Raw genomic sequence first — 26,887 nt, forward strand, 5'->3', positions numbered from 1 at the left:
TCATTTTTCTGGCTCAGCTGAAACATGGTTGCTTTCATTCATCAGTTAAAAAGAAGCTGGGGACACTGATACAAATAATCCGAGACATGCAGCTGAAGGCCAGAATGTCATGAGAAGACTCCAGAGGATGAATTTCCTCGGATTTCAATTAACTGTCAAATGTTACGCTGGGGCATAAATTATCTCCTGTACCACAAACTTTAAAAACAAGTCACAAAATCCATCTTAGAATATAAGTTTTTTAATTTTTATAAATAACTTATCTGTTACAAAGATAGTTTACCCAGCTAAATCACAAAACCATCAACTCAAGATATCCAAATTACGTTTTATTAATAAAACAAGTAAAAACTGATTTATCAATCTTCACATAGAACTGCAGATGAAGCTGAAAAACAAGGCCTATTTTTAAAACAAAATGCATCAAATGTTAAGGGCTTTGGGTTTATTGTCTAATTAACTAGGATTGTCATATTTCTTCCCATATACAAGATGCAAAGCCTGGAAGTTAAGGCTCTGACATTCATATAGAATCACCTGTAATAATCCTGTTTAAAAAATATTCATTTGCAAACATTTACAGTGGGTGACAGTCTACATTTATCTCCTATCTTTTGCTACATTTCAGCACTTCCCTTAGCCCCATTCTAAGCACTGATATATAATTTCATAATTCTGTTTTAAATGCATACTGTTATTTCTTTTTCTTGATTTCATTTAGTTATATACATTCCTGATCGTCTGAATATTTATTTTCCTTATAAAAATATATCATCAAAATAAAGAGATGCTTGAGGTTGCTTCAGTGTTCAAGTTTGCTTGTTTTTCTTTTTTTCCAGCTTTTCTTCAGTTGTCCTAAATATGACTAGCCTTGTTTTATAAATATACATGATACTGCCACCAAGTCAGGTTTAGAAACGGACTGCCCCAACAGTAAAGCATTTAAACTTCTCTCCAAAAAGAGGGCTGTGGGTTCTGCTGCTGTTGCTGGTTTTGAAACTGTACTTTCCCAATAGTAATCTCTTGTGAAAGTTCTGTGGGACACCAGGCAGATAAAGCAAGCTTAACCTTGTTGCTGTCAGTGGCTTAAAAATATCTTTTGTTTTAAGCTTCCCTGTGGAAGATAAAACGCTGTGTTGTGTCACCCACCACTGAAGTCAGTATATAGTGTGACCTATAGACGTAAGTCTTGTAATATTTTCTGCAATTCACTGTGCAGCATCTGCATGTCTTCACAGAACACCGGCACTCACGAGGGCAGAGTACAGAGTAAGGAGAGGAAAGTTATGTTGTGCATAGTTTCATTTCATTAATGCTTTTTTATTTTAAGGCATTGCTTCTTTCAGATAAGGCTTAAAAAGGGACATGATCGTGCTTAATCACTAAAAGAAAAAAAGAGAATTAGTTAACAAAAGACTATTACACTATACATATAGAAATATAAGAAAATAATAAGGAAGAAAAGAAATCACTTAAAGCAGACTCGAGAGATCTGTACAGTAGGAAAAGCTGTGGGATATTTCACTCCAAGTTTGTACAGACAATGCATGCTGCTCTCCTTTTCATCTTTAGACCCTAGATGCTGGCTTCACAGAGTGGAGATGTTTTCAGGGAAGACAAAGACAAGGCCAAGAGTACCACAGATTTGTGAAGTTCTTCCCCTATCCGTTGGCACTATGCGGCAGCAAACAGTTTTAAATAGTTAAACCTTGTTCCTTTTCTTCATGTTTGTAGTGTTTCACCAAAAGCTTTAAAAAAAAAAAAAAAGCCATCGTTCTACTCTTTCCTCCTGTCAAAATTCAGTAGTGACATGAGGGGAAAAGGAACTGGGAACACCTAGGCATTAATATACTGAGAATTATCCATAATGGGCTAATGGTAACACTGTACATGGTTAGGCAGCGGGCAACCAAGTCTTTCAGCAGATTACCTTTCATGTGATGAATTTCAACTGCCCATGACATTAGACTGAGGTATTATGAGCTCTGTGGGCTGACATTTAACATTAGCACAACATCATCTTGTCACACCTTCAATTTGACAAAATCCTATGTAGCAGTAAAACTTTTCCCCTGATGACAGACTAGTTTCTTGAACTTCAGATGTGGTTTCAGAGAAGATATAGGGCCTCTTGGCTCAGAAATGCCTGGGCATCTCACACTGTTCACAACGGATTAAGGCCGGATGGTTCAAAAAAGTACAGGCAGTACAATTCCACTGAGCCCCCTCATCATCTTCTGTGTCTTGAGTCTTTGGTGTTTTGATGGTGGACCTCTGATCTGTAAGGAAGCAAAAGAGTTGTTTTAGAAGCAAAAATCACAAAGTCATAAGTTACTGGCAAATTTAAACACTATTTGTACAGGACAGCATGAAGTAGCTTATTAACCAAATGAAGCATCTAGCTGAAACTGACACACATGCTTGATCCTCACCAATCTCTCAACTGGGGAACAGCAACATGGACGCAGTGATTCCCTGAGGATCTCCTCCAAGGAGAAAAGAGTATCATTCCCCCCAGTTTACAGCAGGAAAAACAGAAGTCAATTCATACAGTAACTAACAGCCAAGATTCCGGTAACGTCACCTATGACTGTGACAAGGAGTCCTACTACAATGCAACACTCCTTGTGCACTTACGTCTCACTAAAGTCAGGGGTTCATTTCCCACTGAAGTAGTATTTATATTTGTTTTCTACCATGAATGGAAGTTTTTGTTAAATGTTCTCTACCTGCTAAAAATGTAAGCCTTGAGCAACACAAGTAAAATATAAAGATGAACTAATTCCTAAAATCTTATTTAACTATGTATCAACAACAGACGTCAGAGAAGTAAATCAGCATAAAATTTTACCATACTTTATTTTTCATTTTATTCTAAAATCATATTTATTTATTTATAAGTGGAGGTACTGGGGATTGAACCCGGGACCTTGGGCATGCTAGGCACGCACTCTACCACTGAGCTATACACTCCCCTGCTCTAAAATCGTATTTATTATGGAACAGTAGAAAGAAGACTAGATTGAGAGTTGTGAGAATGGGGTTCTACTCTTGGCTCTGCTACTGACTCCTGATTTCTTCGCTCTGTGATCTTAATCATGTATTCTCTCTCAATCAAATCTCTCTTACTTATAAAAATAAAGTCACTGCAGCTTTAAGAGGCCAATGTTCTACAATGTCTGAATGGACAGAGGTACCTTAACTATAAGGAGTAATTATATTCTTCCATAGTTATGTCTAAGATGAAATTACACTTATAAAACTACTTTTTTGGGGGGTGAGGTCAGGGAGATTCCATTATAATTTTAGAATCGTATTCCTACGAATTATTTGCTGGAAGTTTAAAGTAAAAGGACCATGCATAATTGGACCTCTCCTATCAAGGTTTATAATTTGTAGTTCTAACTGTGTTAAAACAATGTACATTAATCTGTAAATTCTACCCACTCTACTGAGTTGGTAACTAAATGATACCTCTCCTGCTATTTTAAAAAACAAACTATCGTATACAGTAGATGAAAATATAGACGTCAAGTTTCTATAACACGTTTAAAATATTTAAGTGATGCTTGGTACTTTGTGCCTCTTTAGCAGCACTTTATTTACTGATTAGTCTTAAAAAACCATTTTATTGCAAAATTCCCACTTTGGGCACTGGTCAGAATTTTTAGGCATAGTCACAATTTTTGGCATGTGCATGAGCAACTTGAGAGTACTATTTATATAGTAACTTTCTTTAAATGGAGTAATTTTAGAACATATCTACTTAAGGCTTAAGTAAAAATACGTGAAAAATGAAGTCTAACGATACTACGTGGTATCCCCTAAAACACATTAAAACAAACACAGTTAAACAAATTTGACTTTTTACCACCTAAAATTATTTCACACTCCATACTTGGGCAATATTTTATAGAATAACTGTTTTAATCTGGGGATAATCCACTCTACTTACTAGAATTTTGGTCTCACTCAGGTTGGAAAACATTCTTACCTGGTACATTTTTTAGTACAATCTGTCTATCCTTTTTGTTTTACTACAAATGGTTTTTACGAAGGCCATTCAATCTGTACTAACACTTCAATCTATTATTAAATGGCAGCATCCTCTTTATTATTTAAGAAATAGCTAAGGTAATCAATAGAAGACCTACAATTTTTTAAATGGAAAATTTCCAATGGTTTTCTTACATCTGCACAATTTCTTTTGGTATTCAGAATTATGACTTTTTTTATTAGAGGTATTTGGACACTAAATAACCACCATAATTGAGAAAAGAGAATTGCAAAGGATGACTTGTGATTTTCACACTTCATTTTAGCTGTTAAAAAAAAAAAAACTGCATTGTGAAGCAAACTGATTTTGAGAACCAAGTAAAACTCTATAGGTGAAACTAGTAACCCCCTATTTTAGCTTTAAGGCAAAAATAGATTCTTTATTTTCCAAAAATTGCCAGCATATAAGCTCCTATCTTTTGAGAAAAACTTAAGTAATGGATTTTTTTTTCTTTTCTTTCTTACTTTCTATCATGGAAAATTTCAAACACAGAACAGTAGAGAGAACAGTAAAATAAACCTCATGTACTTATCTTCCTTCAACAACTTTCAAGACCAATCTTACTTCGTCTATATTCCACCTCCCTCCTACCCTTAACACATAAGTATACTAGATTGTGTTGAAACAAAACAGGATCTTTTTACATGGAAAATTTTAGTTTTTGAGACAGAGTAAAAAGATTATATTAAGGCAATTCATTCAGAGTCTAAAATACCCACTTTGCTTATTTTCAGAAGCTAGGTTATACCACTGTCTTATTTATTTAGTTAACACCCAAATAGCATCCACTGTCTGAACACTTGCCTACTCACTCACTGTGCTGAATGTCCTAGCCTCACATTTGCTCCTCTGTAACAACAGTTCATTACATTCTAGCTAACAATGTTTAAAAGTATTGGGGGGGAAAAAAAAAGAGGATATAGCTAGGCCTAATTAAGTTATACTTGAACAAAAACAAGGGAGTGGGGAGAAAAGGATATTGAATGAGAATGTGAAAATTCTAATAACAAAAGAACTTCTATGTATTTTTTCTTATATATATTATTATTTCTATACATTTTTTCATGCCTAGATTAAAAAAAATCCCACACAAATGTTTTGACATTTCTTAGTTTGGTGTGTATATAGTCTGTGAATATCAATGATGTAAAAATAATAGTAGGTAATAATTTTCAAAAATCATTCATCTGGAATTCAGAGCATTTTGATTATACAGAATTATGCATAAGCTAAATAAAACAGGATATTCATGAAAAATAAAATTTCAAGTGTCTTCCTTATTTGTCTAAAATTTCAAAGAATATAAGTTTTTGCACCTTTTTTTTTTTTTTGCCAAGACTTGATATTTTGGGGAGTACATAATGAATCCTAAGGATATGCATATTAAAGAGCTATGTACATTATTACATTTTTGCATCCTCCTCAATTCCCAGCATGTAAGTGAAAATATTTTCCTAATGAATCCATCCAAGAATGCCAATGTCTGAAGTAGAATTGCTAAAAATTTTCTAAAATCATTCAAAATGCAATAGTTTTCACACTTACTGGAAACACTAACCTTTGGGTTTTGGTGGCACAGGACCTACAAATCCAATATTGTCATAAAAGTTATGAATAGCGCTGGGATTAAAATGTGGTCCTGAAATATATAAAAAAGTAAGTATATATCAATGTTTATAGCTCAAAAATATATTTTTTTAAAAAGCAAACATTTTCTTTCTAAAAAAAAATCACAGTATAAATAGAACAAATGCTTTTCACTTATTTTGTGCCTCTAATCTCAAATTAGATATAAGGATTTCAAAACAGCTGAGGTAAGTATAATACAGTACATAATAGAGGTCTAAGTGGTAAATTGGGGAAGAAGTCCAACTAATGCTAGTAAGACAATACCAGAATTCGAACTAGACCCCTGTTCTATGTGACAAGATAATCTAAAATTTAAAAATTTAAAATATAATTTTAAATGACTAAACATCATCATAAGCAACTAAGTGGCCTGGCCTCAAGTAAGTATAAAAATCTTGTACTAATGTAATATAATGGTTCAGATTTTAAACAAAAGGAACAAGTTCAAGAATCATAGTTTTCAGACTAGCACTAACTTTTTCTCTCCAAAGTTAAGATATGGCATTTTCCATGAATGTTCCAAGATAAACAGCTTACTTACTAAAATAAAATGAAATAAATCATCTTTCAGCTTAATGGGTTTTGGCAAATACTTCTGGGGGGGAAGGTAAGAGAAAATAAAAATCCAAGAGTTCTTTAGCCCTATCTGGCTCCAAAGTCAAATATGAAACAGTAAGATAACAACTGATAAGTCTGTTTCCAGCTACAGGAAGAGTTGGTAAGTTAATATGAAGAATTTCAGCTGAGTATGCGCTGAACTTTACCTCGGGCTTGAAAAAGATCAATTTCTTTGGTTAAGCAGTCAATGTCAATCTGGAGTTGTCTATTACAACTTCTCAACTGCTGCATTTCTTCAAGCTGAAAAATAATTCCATGTGAGAAGGATCTACATCGAATTCTTGTGTCATTAGTTCAGAAAAAGTAGAGTTTTGCAAGGGAAAAACAAGTATGAATTAAGAGCATTTCTAGCAAACTAGATCAAGCTTTTATACTTATGACAGATTGCCTATTCTCATGTTCAAGCACAGCAGTCACAACAGTTTTAGAAAGACTTACTGAAGGTATTTGGGATATGGAATTTGATCTTTTCAGACGCCTTCGAGTTAGATTATTTTCCATTTCATTGACCTCAGATTTTAGTTTATCCAGCTTTTTCTTTTGAATCTCAAGTTCTCTTTGAAGTCGTTCCATTCTGGCCTTCTGATGTACCAATAGAGCTGCAATACATATTAGTAACAATGAGGACCCTCCCAGTTTAGTCAATTAACCTTTAAACTGCCTTGGGAAAACAAAACAAATGCCTATTTCTGTAACAAACAAGAGGCTGCCAAGAATCCCAAAGATAACAATAAAACAAAATACTGAGAATTTAAACATTTAAAATTTCAAAAATTTTAACTTAAAACTTATTTTAATTATTTAGGCATGCAAATATCACTCACTTTAATTTGAGAGGTGGTTTATATGGCCAAAGACAGTATTTTCGCCTACTGCTTCTCTACAGGCTCTAGTCAGTTAACCTACGTACTACTTTTAAATTCACATCAGACCCTTTGAAAGGATAAGCCTTCTACTCCAAAAAGTCTGACCTGTTTGGACTATGCATAAGGTATCCTAATATGAACATTTTACAGATATTTTAGAAGGGAATGTGGGTTAGGTTAAATCCATTTTGATGTCTGCAACAAATAAAACTGACTGATTTCAATTCACATGAATGTTAACATTAAATTGCTCAAACTGCAAATTAAAAACAATACCATTCAGATAAATCAAACATTTACATTTTCTTATAATCCAATTACACTTTGTGAAAATGTCTTTCTAAGATTTTTAAAGACAGAAAATAATCAATCAGTCTTGTCACATGAAGCTTATTAAGTCATAAAAACTGATACAAGTTCTTGCCATCTCTGGACAAGGTGAGCCTCACTTTTAAGGATACTGGACTGGAACTGAAGATACCTGAATCACTTCTATTAAAAGGCAGTTTAAGGGAGGGATAAATTAGGAGCTTGGGATTAACAGATACACACTACTAATATAAAACAGATAAACAACAGGGACCTAGTATATAGCACAAGGAACTATATTCAGTATCTTGTAATAAACTATAATGGAAAAGAACCTGAAAAAGGATACACACACACATATCTATAAATGAATCACTCTGCTGTACACCTGAAACTAACATATTGTAAGTCAACTATACTTCAATTTAAATTGAAAAATACTAAATTTAAATTCAATTAAATTAATAGAAAAGGCAGCATGGGATGGATGATGCTACCATGAGAAAACAGGAAGATCTGAAGTTACTGGAAAAGTACAGTAACTTCTAAAAATGAAAAATAGTAATTAAAAAGTCAAGCAGATTAAATAGATTAGATTAATGCTAAACACAGTCATCTTCAATCCAACTCAAATTTCCACGTATCTGTAAGATAAGGAAAAGGCTACAGCACACTAAGGTACATTCAGGCCATTCAATCTAGCAGTGTACTTGAAACAGAATTGGGGTGTGGGGTGTGGGAAGCTAATTAGGCTGACGTACTTTAAAATGAACTTTAAATAGTAGATAATTTTTCCCAACAAAAATCTGACACTAATATAACCCACAGGTATTTCTCTCTGTAATTCTCCTTTCTGATTTACTGGAAGAAAAGAATACCAGGGCATTATGTTTCAAGTTGTAAAAACCAAGACTGATTTTGATACACAAATATCTTGGTATTCTTTCTCCTATTTTAATATATATTCTATGAATATAGGGAGGTGATTCTGGAGGTATACATGTTACTGGGAGAAAACTTGCTGTGTCTTTGCACATTCCTACCTATTCCCAAGCTTGTTTTGTCAGGCTTTTATTAATTTATTTTATTTGAATTGCAGAGGTCTATCCCTCTTATTTCCAAAATATTAGAATTCTGCACTAGGGTTTATTTATTCTCTTAAAAGAAGATGAGGGATGGGCTGTTATTTTCCGAGTAGGACAATGGAGGCACAGGGGGATGGGAGGGTATAGCTCAGTGGTAGAACACAGTGTTTAGCATGCATAAGGTCCTGGGTTCAATCCCTGGTACCTCCACTAAAAAAATACATATATGAATAAATAAACCTAGTTAACTCCCCTCCAAAAAAAGAAATACCGGGGCACAAAGTTGGAATGTAGGGCACAGCAAAGGAGAACTAAGAGTACATAATATACTTTCTTTCATTTCTAAACTCTGACTACCTACCAACTTATTTAAAAATAGTATTAATTAGACATTTGTTCAAATTAATGATTATTTAAAAGCAGCATTTCTTAAAACGAGTGGAGATTTTCTCCCTAAATGGTTTTTTATATATTTTCCTAAATATGTTAAAAAAAAAACTTTTAAAGACACATTTATTCAGTGGTTCTAATGACTACGTGATAATTTATGTTTGTGCTAAAATTAGAAATAAGATATAGATTTGTGATATATATAATTTTTAATTTAATTTTTAATTTTTTTGTTGTTGTTGGGGGAGTAATTAGTTTTACTTATTTATTTTTAGAGGAGGTAGTGGGGATTGAACCCATAACCTCATGCATGCTAAGCATGTGACCTACCGCTTGAGCTATACCCTCCCCCTTTTGTGATATTATTCAATATTATATATGGAGAGGGTATAAGAATAGATTTCCTGAGAAAATGAAACACAACTTATACTTTGAGTAGTCAAAATTTACCATGAGGGCAAGAGAGAACCTCAGGGTGAGAAGTTATTATAACAATAAGCCCCAGGCTGGTGACTTCCTTGGGGTAACTGGCAGAAGCAAATGCAAAGTGCTCTGGCAACCCCCTTCCACTACGAGGGAGCTAGTACTATGGGATCCACAAAGGAAAAATCTTCAGTGAAGAGCAGCTCTCCGTAGAAAAGTATGACCAAACAAGAAAACCATCTACTATGAGAATCAATGGCCCCAAAGGAGTTCCCCTAAACTTAAAGATTATATAATAGTCTGAAAGAAGCTATGGAAGTCTGCTTAAGATGATTATAACCATAACAGAAGAAACTAAAATATAATAAAAGAAAAAGTTACTATGAATAAGATTTGGAAAAGTACCACCTCTCGAAAAGAAAAATAGTCACTGAAATGAAAAAGTCAAACAAATAGATTAAAATAGTAGATTAGATATAGTCAAAGACACATTTAGTGACCTGGAAGATAAATCTGTGATTATTACTCAGAATACACAGAAATTAAAGTGATGGGAAAAAAAAAAACATGAAAGGGGAGTTAAAAAATTTTACATAAATATAAAAAGCAGTTCCAAAAGGAGACAATAGAGAATGGAGAAGAGGCAAAATCTGATAGCTGGTAAAGAAAAGAAATATTCCAGAAGATAATGGAATAATTAGTTCCCCTAACTAAATTAGAGGAGGGATGAATAAAGAGATAAAGCTTGGGGAAATATACAAACCATGGATGGCTGCTTAAAGAACTACTAAAAATGTTTTTTGGTAAGAAGGAAATTAATATAAAAGGAAGAAATGAGATGAATAAATCTAAGAAAAAGTTCTAACTATAAAATGAAGGAAAAAGATCATGGCAGTGGGTGGGGTGGTACAGACTGTTCAAAACAAAGTAAAACTAAAATATTAGAAAAGAATAACAAGAAATTGGAAATACACAGATCAGAGGAAAAACATTCTAAGATTTTGAAAGTATTTAGAAAGAAAACTCCAATTTGCTAAATCAAATATACATGTTAAATATTCAGGGATCACCACTAGAGGAAGCTAAACAGAATACAGTTTCTAAACTAAAAGGAAAAGGAGAAATAAAGAAAATATGATTAAACTTAATGGTAGGAAAGGAGGGAAAAGAGAATTGGAAAAGCAAAAAATGACAGGAATAATTCCATATGTAACAGTAATCACAATAAATCTAATTAAATGTATCTGTAAAGATACAAGAGATCAACAGCTACAGGCTGTTTATTAAAAAAAAATTTAAAACATAATTCACTAACCCATTCTTTCAATATACTGAGAGCCTACAATGTGTCAGGCATTGTTGTAGGTACTCTGGAAATCAATGAACAAAACAGGTAAGAAACTCTGCCCTACTGGAGCTTATATTACAGAGGTAGGAGAGATGGGGGGAGGGGTGGAGATAAGGGGGATGTGGCCCAAGAACAAAGCTCTAAAAACAAGGGGCTAGCAAACTATGGCCTAGAGACCCACCACAGCACAGAAAGGTTAAAAAAAAAATAAAGGGGACTAAAGTAAAGTAATATTTTGCACTTTAGGCAGCACTCTAAGAGACACAAAGAGCAGCTAATTGCTGGAGATACATGAAGACTGTGATGCACTTAAGGCAACAACAAAATCCAAACCAAGCTCCCCTCCTGCCTAAATCGACTCAACCTCCTTCACACTAATATCCTGACAGGAAAAAAAGATATTCTAGTTTCTGGATGTAAATACTATTTATCTCAGTCTCTTCTGTTTCTTTACACACAATATTTGGCATTCAATAAAAAATTAACAGATACATAGAAAAGTGAGAGAAAAAAATCCAACTTATCATAAAGAGAGAAAGCAATCAATAGAACCATACTCAAAGAGCACCCAGATGCTGAAAGTACTTGTCAGAGAATTTAAAAATAACTGATTAACATGTTGAAGGATCTAGGTAAAAAGGTAGACAGCATGTAGGAGCTGATGGGGTAATTTGAGAAGAGAGATGGCAATTACAAAAAAAAAAGTCAAATGCTAGAAATAAATATGGTTATCAGAGATAAAGAATTCCTTCAACAGGCTTACCAGCACTCTGGATACAGAAGAATCAGTGAACTTGAAGACAGGGGTTACCCAAATTAAACACAAAGAAAAAGAGGGAAAAAGAACAAAGTACCTAAGAGGTGAGAAACAACATCAGTCTATAGTGTAAAATACATGTAATTGGTGAAGGAGAACAGAAAAATAAGGCAGAAGAAATATGTGAGGAGATAATGGCTAAACATTTTCTAAAATTAATGAAAGACACTAAACCACAGATCTAAGAAGCCCAGAGATCTCCAAGTAAACAGTAAAGCAAAATAAAGCAAAACCTAGACACATCATAGTCAAACTACTGAAAACCAAAGATACAGAGAAAACCTTGAAGGCAGCTAGAGATATTCTGAAATTGATATATGACGCAAATATAAAATTGAAATAAAGTCAGTGTAGCAATATTCATTTCAGGAAAAAAAGCTGAAAGCTACATAGAAGGCCTACATTAGGAGATAAAAATCTGATTCAGAAAAAGATTTAGGAGAGAAGGAGTCACAATTGCTAAAGGTACTGTCATAAGTATGTTTTGAAGTTTAAGAGTAAATTCTTCAGAATGTTTCTGAAACAGAAGAAATACTACATCTTTGGGAATTCACATAGAAAGGAGGTTCTGCAATGGCTAAAGATGTGGCCTGCCTTTGGGAGTAAAGGCAAGATAACTACTATGATTAGACTGAAACCCTAAACTAAAATACTGTGAATCCACTATTTTAGAACTTCTTTAAGAAATCTTTTTTTCTAGTGAAAACAAAATCGTAAAGCAGAGTTATGACTATATTAGAAATGACAAACCTAATCTTTAGACTATTCAGGATCTCTTAAGTATGTCTTAATTATAAACAAGCTAAAAAATGCTCTGAATATAGTAGAAGAGAGATGTGATCTTGATTTCTCTATTAAGTGCCTGGATTTTCATGTGTGTAGTTCATTTTTCATTTGTGGTATGGCATTTTTAGATAGGAATCTGAGAAAGATGAATTACAAAGGAGTGTCAAGGCGAATTTCTAAAAAAAAACCCTATGAAAATTCAGCTAAAGCTAAACTTTTTTTCTCTAGTTATGGTTTTGACTGCAATTTTAACCTTTACTGTACAAAATATGACATAAGACACATCCACTAAGAAACATTACTAGACTTATAATAAAGAATAATAATTACAGTGTTTATTTATGAACACTTTGGCTCTAATCAGCTTCCACTAAATGAAAAAGAGTTGGGGGTTGATTGGGGAGAAAGAAATATGACAGTTATACTTTCAGGGTCCAAAAGAAGGAGATAGCTTCAGAAGAGAGTCAGGAAGGCTTACAAAACAAGGGCTGTAGTTGTGGGATGAGGCTAGAAAATTTCATCTCTGTTATGGGAAATGACTATGAACAGGAATTTGAATAAATCCTTTAGACTGGCTTTTTGGGTTTTCTTTGTTTTGGCATATGAAAAGACTGTTACAAACAAAATAATATCAACTACACATACAGATGAATTAGGCTCATGCACAATCTAGTAATATGTACTTAGACAGAAGGGGTAATTTGTTACACAGACTCCAGTGGGTAAGCTAAAGGAAAAACTCTCGTCATTCCTATCGTTAATTTACATATGGACTAACATGGAATTTAAAAGCCAAATATGAAGAATCAGTTATATCAGACAGGACTTTGATGTAAAGATGACTGACCGAGCATTGTATTTATATAAAGATGATTAAGCATTGTATTTATATAATCTTCCTCCTGGAACCCCATGAAAATGACAGAGAACTAAAACTGACAGAATCCAACAATGGCATAAAGGAAGAAGGCAATTTATTGACAAGAGACTTCAACGAGTTTCTGGAAGGCTGAAAGCAGATGAAGTGGGGAAGACTAATGAAGTAGGGCGGAGAAGGCTACAGTCTCATCATAGACAAGGAGAAAAACCACAGACAACCTTACCCTGCAGAAATCTAGAGGCTCTCGGCTTTGAGGAACGCAGGTAACAGCAGGAGGCAGAAGTGAGGAAGGACAAGAAGGGGGCTTAACTGGATGTCTGCTCACAGAATGGTCAACCTCTCCTTATCCTACGGAAGGGCAGATTAGCGGCATGCTTATTCTTAAGGTTCCCCCAAAACCATTTCTCAAGCTGGTGCCCATACACAAAGAATGCTAGGTAGTGATGGTGAAGTGTTCTCTTGTAGCAGATGGCTCCTCACTTACTCATTCATCACAAAGCAAAGCTGACCAAGTGACTAAGTCTCACTTTCTTACACAGGGTTTTCAGTTAGCCTTCATGGTCCTTCATTCCTAAACATGAACTACTGGCCAAGATTACCACACATCTGAGGAACATTTGACATGTCAAAGATCTCGATAAACAAAGAGAAAGGTTTAACCCAGATTAAGTGGAGATAATTTAGGAGAGACGAGAACTTAATTTCTAATTACTATCATTAAGATATCTGAGACAAGAAGCACTCATAAACAACAATATGCTAGGAAAAAGGAACCAGAGAACTAATTCTTAGAAATTAAAAACCTCACTGCTAAAATAAACATTTCATACATGGGTTGAAAGTAGATTTAAGGAAATCTCAACAATAGAACAGAAAGACGAGCAGGTGAAATATATTGAGAATATGACAGTGAGAAATGAACAGAAAATTGGCCCAGGATGTTAAATAGCTGATTAAAATAAGTTCTAGATAGAGACAATGAGAAACTGGAAGCAGAAGATTTCCAGGTCTGAAGGGAGACACTAGCCTTTAAACTGAATGGGTCCAGTGAATGTAGAACAAGGATGAGTTAAAAAAAGAAAAAAAAAAAGGACCTACACTTACACATATCATTGTGGTTACAGACTACCATATAAAAAACATATATGTATACAAATATGTACACTTTGATAAAATTAAAATATCTAATTATATACAAGTAGTTAGACCATAATAAGGAATAGGTAAAGACTGTGCTGCAGCTTCATTTGTGATATTTGCATTGTAATATTTTATTCAGCCAAAAGCCCATTAAATTTCTGCTATTCTGGAATCCAAAATAATCTGAATAGTAATGGAGTTTAAGTTTATTTTTGTACTACTTGTTCAAAGGACATTAAATAAATTAATATCATGAATATCAATAAATTAATATCATGAATGAAGTATGAAACAAGAAAACAAAGTTAAGGGAACAAACTACTTCAAGAGCTTATATATAATTATTTTCTACTTACAAATTATTATCACATTAAAGGGGAATCTCTTTTTGTCAGATGAGTCCATTTCATTTTTCACTTGGAAAAATTCAGTATTTTAGATTTTTCATTATTAAGTACATCTCTCAATTAAACTGCCATCTCCTTGAGGGTAAACATTTTTGTATCACCTACTATCTAGTTTTAACCCTGAAAACTATAGGCAACTGATAAATATCTACTAAATGTAAAATAATAACAAGAATTTGACTTTTAATGGATAGTAAAATACTAATTTTATGTCCAAGAAATAGAAATATTGGTAAAACAAAAACTTATTTATTTTCAAGTCTCCTTGAATGTTTACTTTTAATATTTTTTTAACATTTTTTATTGATTTATAATCATTTTACAATGTTGTGTCAATACTTTTAATATTTTTTACTTAGCAAGATTTACTACATTGTGAAATATGGCAAGGCTTTTCTGCTGACACTGCAGAAAGATGGCTCTTTTATATGCTAGTTCTACCAAAGAAATAAGGAATGTATTTACTATTTCAATCATACAATGATTCCAAACTTAACTTCTACTCAGTGTCCTTAAATAGATTAAAAAAAGGAGGAAGACTAACAGATAGAGGAAAAAAAATCAGTACCTTTTAAATCTTCTTCAGTCAAAATTTAATTTTAATGGATAAAGATTTAAGCATGCAACTCCCTCTGGTGGTGGTTAAAACAACTGACAGGTAATTCAAATACATACTGGGACTCTTGAAGCATTCCCTACAGGCACACTAGATGTTTCATACAGCAATTTCAGAAAACTTAGAATTTTTACCCAACTTTTGCCAGCTTCCAATAAACAATGGAGACAATTTCTTAGTTATTCAACTTTATTTGTAAATAGAAAAAACCCTGAAGTTTCAGACAGTGTTACTAATTTTAGGCTTTTTGTAAGTGTAAATGACACCTAATTTCTTCACAAGTTAAAAAAAAAAAAAAGGCAGAGAATTGAATGTGTATATTAAAAAAAGCCTTTTCCACTGGAAAACATACCCAAGCATTTATGGATACAAAGATCTTAGGCTTAATAGAAAAAAAAAAGGAGAGGAAGAAGAGAGAAAGTTTGCCATTGGAAATGTAAAACACTTGTTTCTTGTATCTTTAAAATTTTTGTCCATCAGGACAATTTTAGATGCCTAAGTCAGGTACATGCCTAAGTCATTGTACCTAACAAGGCACAATGTCAGATTCTAAAATAAATCAAGATTTTTCTACCCTCTACCTGCTGACAGCAGAGATTTCTAGGTGTCTTATACACTACTGTATAATTACAGTCACTTATTTGGTGACTGAGTCAAGAAAGACTCAGAGATGGCAGTTACTCTTTAAAATAAAGCATGCTGATGTTTTAATTATTTTGCTCCTTTTAAGGACAGTATGAAGTCAGACCCTGCAACAATGCTGCAACTGGGGCTATAATCTGGGCAAGATGTTTTACCATAAAACTATGAATAATGATGCTTAATCTTTGTAATTGTTTTTAAGAAATTTAAATTATTTATATATTAGTATTAATAACAGATGAACATGGGACTGCTGCTAGATAACTTTGTTGGCATTTATTTGCACATAATTAAGACTCTGCATGCAATCTTAAGATATAGATACTAAGACTTTCAGTTTAGAGAAAAAGAAAACAGGCCTAGAGACACCAGAAGTGCCTCAAGGAAACAGAACTAGATGAATCATGGTAGGAACTGGGGGTGTTCACAGCTTAGAAAGGTGTATACTTTACCAGAGGGTATGGCAGTTATTTTCAAGTTTTTGAAGGGATGTCACATGAGAGAGAAATGAGGCCAGTTCAATATAGTGTCAAGAAGTATCACTATAGCTAAAGAAAAAATACAAGATTTCTGTTCTTTTTTCAAAATCTTGAACTAGAGAAGAGCTTTCTAAATAAGATATAAGCAAAACCCAGAAGCCAGAAGGAAAAAATATTAATAAGTTTGAATATACAAAAGTAAAAACATATTAGAAAAAAACAGATTAGGCACAAAACAAGCAAGTTCACAAAATAAGAAATACAAGTGGCTTAAAAATTAATATATGAAAGGATGCTTAGCCTCACTCATATTTAAAGATGCAAATTAAAAAACACCTAAACAGTACATTTTAACCTATCAGACCTGACAAAGATGTATTTTTTTCAATCACTTACACAATGATGGGTGGAGAGAAGAGAAAAGAACATTTTTATAAGTGTTGCCAAAAATGCTCCCCATTTATAAATATGGGAGCATAAGCTGGCAGAATCTCTTTAGAGGGTCTCAAAATTAAAACTGGCAACCCGTACTGAGGCAGTCATTAGCGTCCTTCACCAACTATTTCTGGCGCTCTGCCTTCCAGGTATACCACAGAATTGTGCCTCCCCCTTTACTCTGAATTAGGTATGGCTACATGGACTTGTCTTTTCTGAAGAGTAACGTGTTGGAGCTGAATGAGGAGTCTGTTCTGACATGCTGTATTTCCTTTGTCTTGCCTGAACAAGGACGGAAGCATGCAGATGTAGCTTTCCTCGACCTGTGTACCTGAGTGAGGATGATGCAGAACAGAGCCCACCAGCTAATCTATGTCAAGTGAGCTAGAAATAAACCTTTGTTGTTTAAAGATACAGTTTGTTACGGCAGCATAACCAAGCCTAAATGATGTATCTATCAAAATTTAAAATATACATATCCTTTGACCCAGCAGTTTTCCACTCCTGGTAATCTCTTCTGCCAAAATACATGAGTGTGGGCAAAATTTGTATACACAAGGTTTTTACTGCAGTAGTTTGTAAAAGCAAGACCTTAAGGTTTGTAAGAAAGGACTGGTTATAGACTATGGTACAAAATACTATGCAGTCATTTTAAAAAGAAGCAGATATGCAATTCCTGACAGGGACTACTCTCAAGAAGATAAAAACAAACAAACAAACAAAAAATGAGAACGACAGAAAGCAAAATACTATGTTCCATTTTCAATTTCTAGAAGAATACAAAATGAATTTTTTGAGAGTAACTTGGTTGTCTCTGGTGAAGGGAACTTTCTATCATAAACCCTTTTGACCTGTTTGCATTTTAAAAAAAATCAAGTATATTTAGAAAAGTATTTTAGTGTAATCCCTATAGAATCCCAGATAACTTCTTTGTAGAAATTGACAAGCTGATTCTAAAATATATATGGAATAGCAGGAGACTCCAAACAGCCAATCTTAAAAAAGAACAAAGTAGAATTTACATGCTCCAATTTCAAAACTTACTAGAAAGTAACAATAATCAAGACAGAGTAGCAATGGCATAAGGACAGACATACAGATAATAAAATAAGAGAACTGAGAGTCCAGGAATAAACCCATGTGTTTATAATCAACTAATTTTCTACAAGGGTCCCAATACCATTCAACAGGGAAAGAAGTCTTTTCAACAAATGGTACCGGGACATCTGGACTGCCACATGCAAAAGAATGAAGTTAGACCCTTATTTCATACCATTATACAGAAATTAACTCAAAATAGATGAAAGACCAAAAGTTAAGCTCTAAAACCATAAAACGCTTAGTAGAAAACAGGGGTAAATCCTCATGGCCTTGGATTTGGCAATTGATTCTGTGATATGACACTAAAAATATGAAATGAAAGGGAAACAATGAAAAGGAAAACATAAATTGGACTTCAGCAAAATTAAAAACTTGTGCAGAAAGAGACACTACCAAAAAAGTGAAAAAATGACTCAGAATGGGTAAAAATAATTGCAAAACATTAGGGACTTATATCTAGAATATATAAAGAACTCACACAACTCAGTTAATAAAAACAAATAACCCAATTAAAAAATAGGCAAAGGATAGAAATAGGTATTTCTCCAGAGAAAATATACAAATAGCCAATAAGCACATGAAATGATCCTTGACATCATTAGCTAGAGAAAAATAAATCAAAACCACGAGACACCACTTTACAGCCACTAGGACAGCAAGAATCAAAGAAAATAGCAACTGCGGTGAAGGATGTGGAGCAATCAAAACCTTCACACACTGCTGGGGGGAATGCAAAATGGTACGGCCACTTTGGAAAACAGTCTGGCAGTTCCTCAACGGTTAAACAAAGAATTACCATATGATCCAAGAATTCACTCCTATATATTCAAGAGAAATAAAAAATAAATGTTCACAAAAATGTGTACATGAATATTTATAGCAGCATTATTCATAATAGCCAAAAGGTGAAAACAATCTAAATGTCCATTAACTGATAAATGAATAAACAAAACGTAGTATATCTATACAATGGTATAATGGGCCACCAAAAAAACACAAGCTACAACTTTTAAAACTTTTAAAACATGCTAAATGAGAAAAGCTAGTCACAAAAGACTGTATTAAGTAATTCCATTTATATGAAGTGTCCAGAATATGTAAATCTACAGAGACAGAAAGGAGATGAGCGATTGCTTAGAGCTGTGGGCACGGTGACAGGACAAGGAGGTAGGTATGGAGTTTCTTTTTGAGGTGATGAGAATGTTCTAATATTGGTTGTGGTGATCGTGATCGTTGCACATATATGATTGTACTAAAAATCACTGACTGGTACACTGTAACTCAGTGAACTGCATGGGATGTTAACTCTATCTCAGTAAATATTAAAATAATGACTACATCCCCATAGAATATGTTTGTTATATATACTGTAGAGTATGTATAGACTATATAATCCCACATATATTTATGTATAGTCATATGCATATTGTGTTCCCATAAAAAAAGTGTGTGTGAGAATGTGTGTGTGTATATGTTATTACAAAGGGAAAGAGGATAAAGAACTGCTAATGGAGATGACATCTGATAAATAAATGGTGGGATGGCTGGAGGAAGGGATAGGTTAGGGGCCAAAAGGAGACAAATTTTTATTGTATCTTCCTTTTTTGGGGGTTAAATTGGGTTAAATTTCTTTTATCATGTGCATATGTTATTTTCATAATGTTTTTAAAAAAGATTGATTTAATACAGGAAATAACTTGCTAGTAAGAAGAACTCTTCAAAAATGTTATGTGCTATCTTAGGAGGCCATTTGTTTCTCATAAGGTATCCAAGTACAGAATGGCTTTACACTTGACAGGGACCCTGCAGGACCAATTGCTGAATGGGTAAGTGGACCGGATAACCTTTGTTGCAGAGTTCTAGATTATGTTTAAACTCTCTTCCAATGCTGAGATTTATTCCAAATTAAAAAGGCAGTTAGTTTTAAGACTAGGAAGAACATATCTATAAGGAGGGCAGATTCAGAAAAAAGAATTCTTTAAGTGGTTTGATGTCAATTAAGTTCATTACTCAGTTAATTATTTAATGTGATCTCAATGTCACCACAAGTCAAAGTTCGAAAAAAGGCATTTCCAATCAGCAGATGAATAAACTAAAGCAGATGAATAAGATAAAGTCAAAGTGCACATTTAATTTAATTCATATTTCCTTTTGAAAAGGATATCTAGCTCCCTCAATTTTTGTCATGAGCAGCACTTTTACTAAATCTTGTTAAATAGAAAAGTAGTGTCATCTGGAGAGAAGTACTGGTGAAAAAATGACAAGGAATGAGAAATAAAAAGCTCAAGAAGCTAATTTTCATCTCAGTTTTTCTTATTTGTACTTCTATTTTAGGTTCAAAGTCAAAGCTATTGCCTAACAATATGGTAAGATCATAAATATAACTGGAAAAACAGTATTAAAGTATCATTAAAATGCTTATGATTTTATATACGTAATTAAAAAAACACAATTTACTAGCTAGATCAACATCATAGATGATTTCTGTAGAGAAAATAGAGAAGAAGAAATCATTTTTTGGTAGCAACGTTAGTTATGGAAGAGCCTCTGGCAATTGTAACAAATACAGAAAGTAGGCTATTTCCCACTGCCACCATGAAAATTGGTTTGAATGAGTGAAGCACTTGCTCTTTGTATCTATAGAAGTTGTCAGTGTTACAAAAAGCATACTTATATGAATGGAAAAGGATACCAGAAAGTCTCGGAATACAGTGAATGAAAAAAGTATTTATTGGCACTTTTCAGAAGTCAGGAAGAGTCAGGTGGTATGGCTCAAGGAGGGGAAAATGTAGTTTTCTGGCCTTACTACTGATAAACAATTTTCCCTTCAATATTTGTTCTTAGCAGGTAAAATAAGAGTCTTCTTCCTATTGATAGAATTTGAAATGAAATCTCTAACTTGAATTTATTCTTTCTATTTGGGGTTTATTTTTGCTTCTGATACTTGTAGTACTTTAATGACTAAAGTGTAATTTATTTCCTTTACTTGGTGCTGAGATGAGCAGTATCCTGGTAGAAGTTTCATTAATTTACCTCCTTTTCTCATGCTATAGCAGAGGGCATATCAAGCAATATATCTTTTATAAATATGAATTCTCGTTTTTGAAATTTTTATTTTAGTATATTTTGATTTCAAATATTAAATATAAATATAATGCATTTTGGATACCAAATTTATTTACGTATGTTCTCTCCTCAATTTGAGAAAAATATTTTCCTATGATTCTAGTATCTGAATCAAATTATTTTCCTACTCTGAAACAGTATGTTTCAGGAGTTTTAGAAAGATCAATTTCACTGTAGGAGGCAGAGATGTTTCTTTTCTCTTTATTACCTATACCACACAAATTAGAGTTCAGAAAAGATCCTTACTTAAAGATTAGTATTATTCAGGTCACCTCATTTAGTGCTGTGTAAAATTGTAGAGCATCACACATGTACAAGCTAACATCATAAGAGATGCATTTTTCAGAAAAGAACAGTCCTTTGATTTGACTGAACCAAGTCACTGAAACGCCAGATCAAGATTTCGACACTGGGTGATGTATAAACCTGGGTCAACACCAGTTCCACAGTGAACAGAAGGAAATGAGATAAAAGCACCCACCCAATACAGTATGCACATGCACAGATAACACAAAGGTACACAGCCATATGAATGTTAGGAAATTCCCTATACATATAGGTATGTTTAAAGAAACTGATCGTGGTTGTTAGAGCAGTCCAAAGGTTGTTAGACAAGTAATCTGAATGGCTGATTCTGGGGAACCCTGCTTTTTTGGTAGGCTTGAGTTCTCAAACCAGAGTCCCCACTCATTAGCAAATTCTTTTACCTTCTTTATAAAAAGGTGCTCACTACACCCACCCACAGTATTACTTTATTGTTTCAAGTTATTTCTAATTATATCTATATATATTGATTTCTTTCCTGATAACTGCCTGTTTGATTTATTTTTATTGAGTGATCTTTTAGCTCCACGCTTCTCAAACTGACGCACACGTGGCCTTTACAGTGGAGCACCAGGGGCTATACGAAGCTATAAGATAAATGTGAAGCATCTTTCCAGAGAGTTTATTTTGAAAATCTGGAAAGACATAGTGCTGTAGTTAAAAGTGTCCCGTGGGCTCTGTTGTCAACTGCCTTGTTAGAATCTTGACTCTGCCACCTGTCCTTTGGCTAAATTCTTAACCTATCTGTTCCTGAGTATTTTACGCTGAATATATGAAGAACACTAGTGCCTACTTTATAGCTGGCTGTAAGAAATGAATGGGCTTTCAGAACAGTGTCTAGCATATAGTAAGCATTCAGTAGGTTTTAGTTGTTATGTATCTTGGTATCAGATTATTCATTTCCCCCTCCTTGAGCAAATATAAACAAGGATGGAGAGACAGGAAATGCTGGGGGATGGATTTAGATAGGGAGATCAGGGATCACTGAAAAGGTGACTTTTGATTAAGGACCTGAAAGGAGTGAGGGACTTAACTGTGGATTCTGGGAGGAAAGAATTTCAGACAGAGGGAATAGCAAGTGCAAAGGGCCTAAGGTATGCCTTGTATGTCTAGGCCAGTAGGGCTAGAACAGAGTGAGGTGGTGAGTAAAAGGAAAACTGGTGGCGGAGAGGCAGTCAATCATGTAAGACTCTGTAGCCTTTACTTTGAAAGAGATAGCTATCATGTGCAGATATAATATGAATTATGCTTTGGGGGGGTTTATAAATGACAGAAATTTATTTTTTACAGTTCTGGAGGCTGGAAGTCCAAGATCAAGGCACCACCAGCATGGTAAACATGAGCACTCTCTTCCTGGTTCATAGCTGGCACGTTCTTGCTGGGTTCCCACACGGTGGAATTGGGCAAGAGGTCTCTCTAAAGCCTCTTTCCTAGGAGCACTAATCCCATTTATGTGAGCTCTTCCCTCATGACCTAATCACCTCACAAAGGGCCCCCATCTCCTAATAGCATCATCTTTCAATTTTGGGAAAATACATTCAGACCATGGCAGCTGTGAAGGCTTGGAAACTCACTGTTTGCACATACAGACATTAACTGTAGGCCACTCAATTATCCTTCAAATTTGAGACCTGGGCACTGAGATGACAGAATATAAATGGTTTGCCATAAATGCATCAACACAATCATCTTCAAATTAATGATACGTCAAACAGCATCATATTTAGAACCAAAGAAAAGCACATTGTTTTTTTATTATAGGTATAGTTCATAATAATATTAAACATCATAGGTGTTCAATAATTTTTAAGGTGAAATATGATTTTTTTTTTTTTGCTTTTAAAACTATTTCTGTGGCGGCTGAGTTAAAAGAAGACCATAAAAAGGAAAGGGTGAAAGCAGGTGGGCTACTGCAGTAACCATCAGAGAGATGATGGTGGCTCAGACCAGGTAATGACAATGGCTGGGAATGGTTAAAAAAGAAAAAAAGAGAGGTCTTGATATACTTTGAAGGTTAAGATTGACAGGATTTATTGTCAATTACAAGTGAAATGTGAAAGAAGGAATGAGTCAAGGGTATTTCTGAAGTTTCTGGCCTGGTTAAGTTTCCATTAATTGAGATGGGAAGAGTAAGTTGGGGGCAATGTCAAAAGTTGCTTTAGACATAGTTAACCTGAGATGCCTGTCAACATTCAAATGGAGATGTTAAGTAGGTAGTTAAACAAACTGCTTAAAATTCAGGGAGTAAGTCCAGGTTAGAGTTACAAATTTGGGAGTTATTAGCATATAATAATATTTAAAGTCATGAGGCTGACTGAGATTATCTAGGGAAGAAAGGAAGCCCAATGACTGAGCTGAGGCTTTGATCTCACTTCTTTGAACAAAGAGGTGAAAGGTCAGAGAAATGAGGAAGAACTAGCAAAGAATAAAAGGAGAGGTGGAATCCATCCTTCAGTAAGTCAAGTGAACAAAATATTTCACAGAGAAGAGGGTGCTTAACTGACACATATCAATGAAGACAAGGGCTGAAAACCTCTAGCTTTAGTAACGATGCTGCCACTGATGGCCTTGAAAGGAGCAGCTGTGGCTGACTGTGGTGGGAAAAGTGCTGACTAGAGGAGATTCAAGACAGAATGGGAGAAAGACTGAAGACAGCAAGTTTAACTAACACTTTAATTTATACTCCAGTTAAATATGAATATTGTATATCTACTTCAATCAAAAATTCCTCTTATCAAATTATCTGCATATAAAAATTTACTCTCTGGGTGGGTTGGGGAGAGGGAGAAATAGGTGAGGGAGATTAAGAGGTACAAACTTTCAGTTACAAAATATTGAGTCACAGGTATGAAATGTACAGTATGGGGAATACAGTCAATAATTATATAATATTTTGTTTGGTGAAAGATGACAACTAGACTTATCATCGTGATCACTTCAAAATGTATGGAAATAGCGAATCACCATGGTGTGTACCAGGAACTAACACAGTGTAGCGGGTCAATCACACTTCAAAAACAAACAAACAAATTCAGAAAAAGAGATCAAATTCATGGTTATCAGAGGCAGGGGGTGGGCTTGGGGTGGGGAGTGGTGGAGGGAGGGGGAATTAGATGAAAGTAGTCAAAAGGTACAAACTTGCATTTATAAATAAGTACCAGGGATGTAATGTACAACACAATAAAGATAATGAATACTGTTGTACATTGTAAATGAAAGCTGTTAAGAGTCAATCCTAAGAGTTCTCATCAGAAGGAAAAAAAAATTAAATCTACTTCTTTAGTGTTGTATCTATATGAGATGATGGGTGTTCAGTAAACCTACTGTGGTAATCATTTCATGATGTATGTAAGTCAAAACATTCTGTTGTACACCTTAAGCTTATACAGTGCTGTATGGCAATTATATCTCAAAAAAACTGGAAGAAAAAAAATGCTCTCCATTTAAAAGTCAGCAACTATTCAAACATAGGAAATCTATTTTGATGGAAGGAGAGCAGAAGAAAGGACTCTGGGGGAAGAATAGGAATTAAATATCAGTGGCAAAAATAATGGTATATTAAAAATCATTTACTTCCAAAACTAAACAAAAATGGTTCCAATTTAGTCACAGACACATGGAAAATTAAAAAAGTTTTAGCACAATTTCTAGTGAAATCAGAATGACCCACGGACTTTTAAAACACAGGTGCACCCATGCACACATGCACCTCTAGGCTTCACCATTCAGAAACTCTAACTGAGCAAGTTTGGGCTGAGCCTGGGCATTTTTATTTTCTGAAAGCTCCATAGGTGATAGTGGAATCTGAAAACACCACAGCCCAGCTTGGGTTGGGAATCACTAGAATATAACTGTTTAAAACATTAAAAAAACCAGAATAGTCAGGCTCCTTTAAGAAACTCTAAAGTAAAATCACTATTTTTAGAAATTTTAAAAAGGACAAGGGGTACTAGTGGTAGCAGGGGGCTACATACTGCATGGGGGTGATGATATAGTATTTTCCAACCTGCAATACTTGGAACAATTCATGGTGATACAAAGATGACTGAGACACATCCTTACCCTAAAGGACTCCAGCTAATCCATAAAACTTGCGTCAATATTCAAGAAAACAAACACTTATCCTCCACTTTTTTATCTGAATGAGTTTAACAATTCCCTGTCAGAGATTAAATAACTTACAGGGTCAGATAAAATATCACATGATAGAAATTACCTAACTCAATTAATATAAATACAATTTAGTATTATGCCAACATTAACTAGTCTAATTCATAAAAGGATAATCATAGTTAGAACTAACACTCTTATTCACAGTTCCAAATAAAAAGAAAGGTTGCATTAACTGATGTTTAAGGGAGGCTGAAAGAATCAACCATCAGAAACAAGATTCAAATTTCTCTTTGAGTTATTCAAGAACTTGTAGCAATTTAAACTTTGATATAAAATAAAAGTAACAATGTTGTATTAGGAAAATGAAGAATAGAGAATTATTCTAGTCAAAGAAGGCAGATTTACTTGTCAGTCAGTCCACTAATCTCTTACTAAAATGTGTGTTTTCCAATTTCTATAAAATAAGAGTAATTTCATTTGAAGGAACCAATCAGATAGTGACTATTTTATGAGCCCCCAACTGTTGTTCAAAGTTTTTGTCTTTGTGTTTGTTTGCTTATTTCTTTATTTGTGTGAGAACTAAGTGGATTTCCTAATCTCAAGACCTCTACAGTCTGTAGGCAGATAAATTCATGCTAAAATCAAGTATTTACATTCTCAGTTAGAAGGATGTGGTGAGTTAAAGTTTGAAAGTAAGCTGGCTTCATGCAAGCAGTGTATTCTAGTGCAGAGAAGAAATGTATCTAATTAAACAAGAAAATGTGATTGAAATTAAGCAAGAGAAAATTCAAAGAGGTACCTAATGCAGTGGTTTTTCAGAGTGGGGAGCTGTGAAAAATTACTCATGCCAGGACTCCATCCCAGAGATTCTGTTCCCATTGTTTTGGGATGGAACCCAGGCATAAGTATTTTTGTAGTTTCTCCAGGCAAATGTAAGGTCTATTTTGTTATTTTCACTTGAATTACTACTGTATTCTTTGGAAATAAATAAATTTAACAAGAGCAGAAAAAAAAGTGTGTTTTCATGAATTTTAATTGCAGAAAATTTAAAGGAAAAGTCAGCACCACCATAGGTGAGAGTAATTGAAAAAGTTTTATAAACAGAAAGAAAACAAATAAATAGAGTTGATTATTCTGAAGATCTGATAACTCTTACCATTCAAGCTTTAAATTATAAGATACTAAAATTGAAATTCAAAATTTACTATGAATACTCTCAAAGGTTCTTAAGATAGTATTATTTCAGGCAACGTTTAAAAGATAAAATAGTAAAACTGATACCCATTTCTACAGTGA

At 34.0% G+C, this 26,887-nt stretch overlaps 1 protein-coding gene across 5 annotated transcripts in view; it reads right to left on the minus strand.

Annotated features, from left to right (window-relative positions):
* Positions 1–316: 316 nt before the first annotated feature.
* TAB2 (TGF-beta activated kinase 1 (MAP3K7) binding protein 2) overlaps positions 317–26,887 on the minus strand; it is a 76,224-nt gene continuing 49,653 nt past the window's right edge. For 4 of the 5 annotated variants that reach the window (XM_031456518.2, XM_031456517.2, XM_064486593.1 and 1 more), the window contains 4 exons: positions 6,743–6,903; positions 6,451–6,544; positions 5,616–5,696; positions 317–2,279 (listed from right to left, as the gene is read on the minus strand). In XM_031456518.2, the coding sequence (XP_031312378.1) occupies positions 2,137–2,279; positions 5,616–5,696; positions 6,451–6,544; positions 6,743–6,903 (479 nt within the window). In that variant the 3' untranslated portion in view covers positions 317–2,136. Of the gene's footprint in view, positions 2,280–5,602; positions 5,697–6,450; positions 6,545–6,742; positions 6,904–26,887 lie in introns of all 5 variants that reach the window. The other variant, XM_064486594.1, reaches the window with a different exon arrangement.

The sequence above is a fragment of the Camelus dromedarius genome, chromosome 6, assembly GCF_036321535.1.
Source record: "Camelus dromedarius isolate mCamDro1 chromosome 6, mCamDro1.pat, whole genome shotgun sequence".
NCBI classification, from domain to species: domain Eukaryota; kingdom Metazoa; phylum Chordata; class Mammalia; order Artiodactyla; family Camelidae; genus Camelus; species Camelus dromedarius.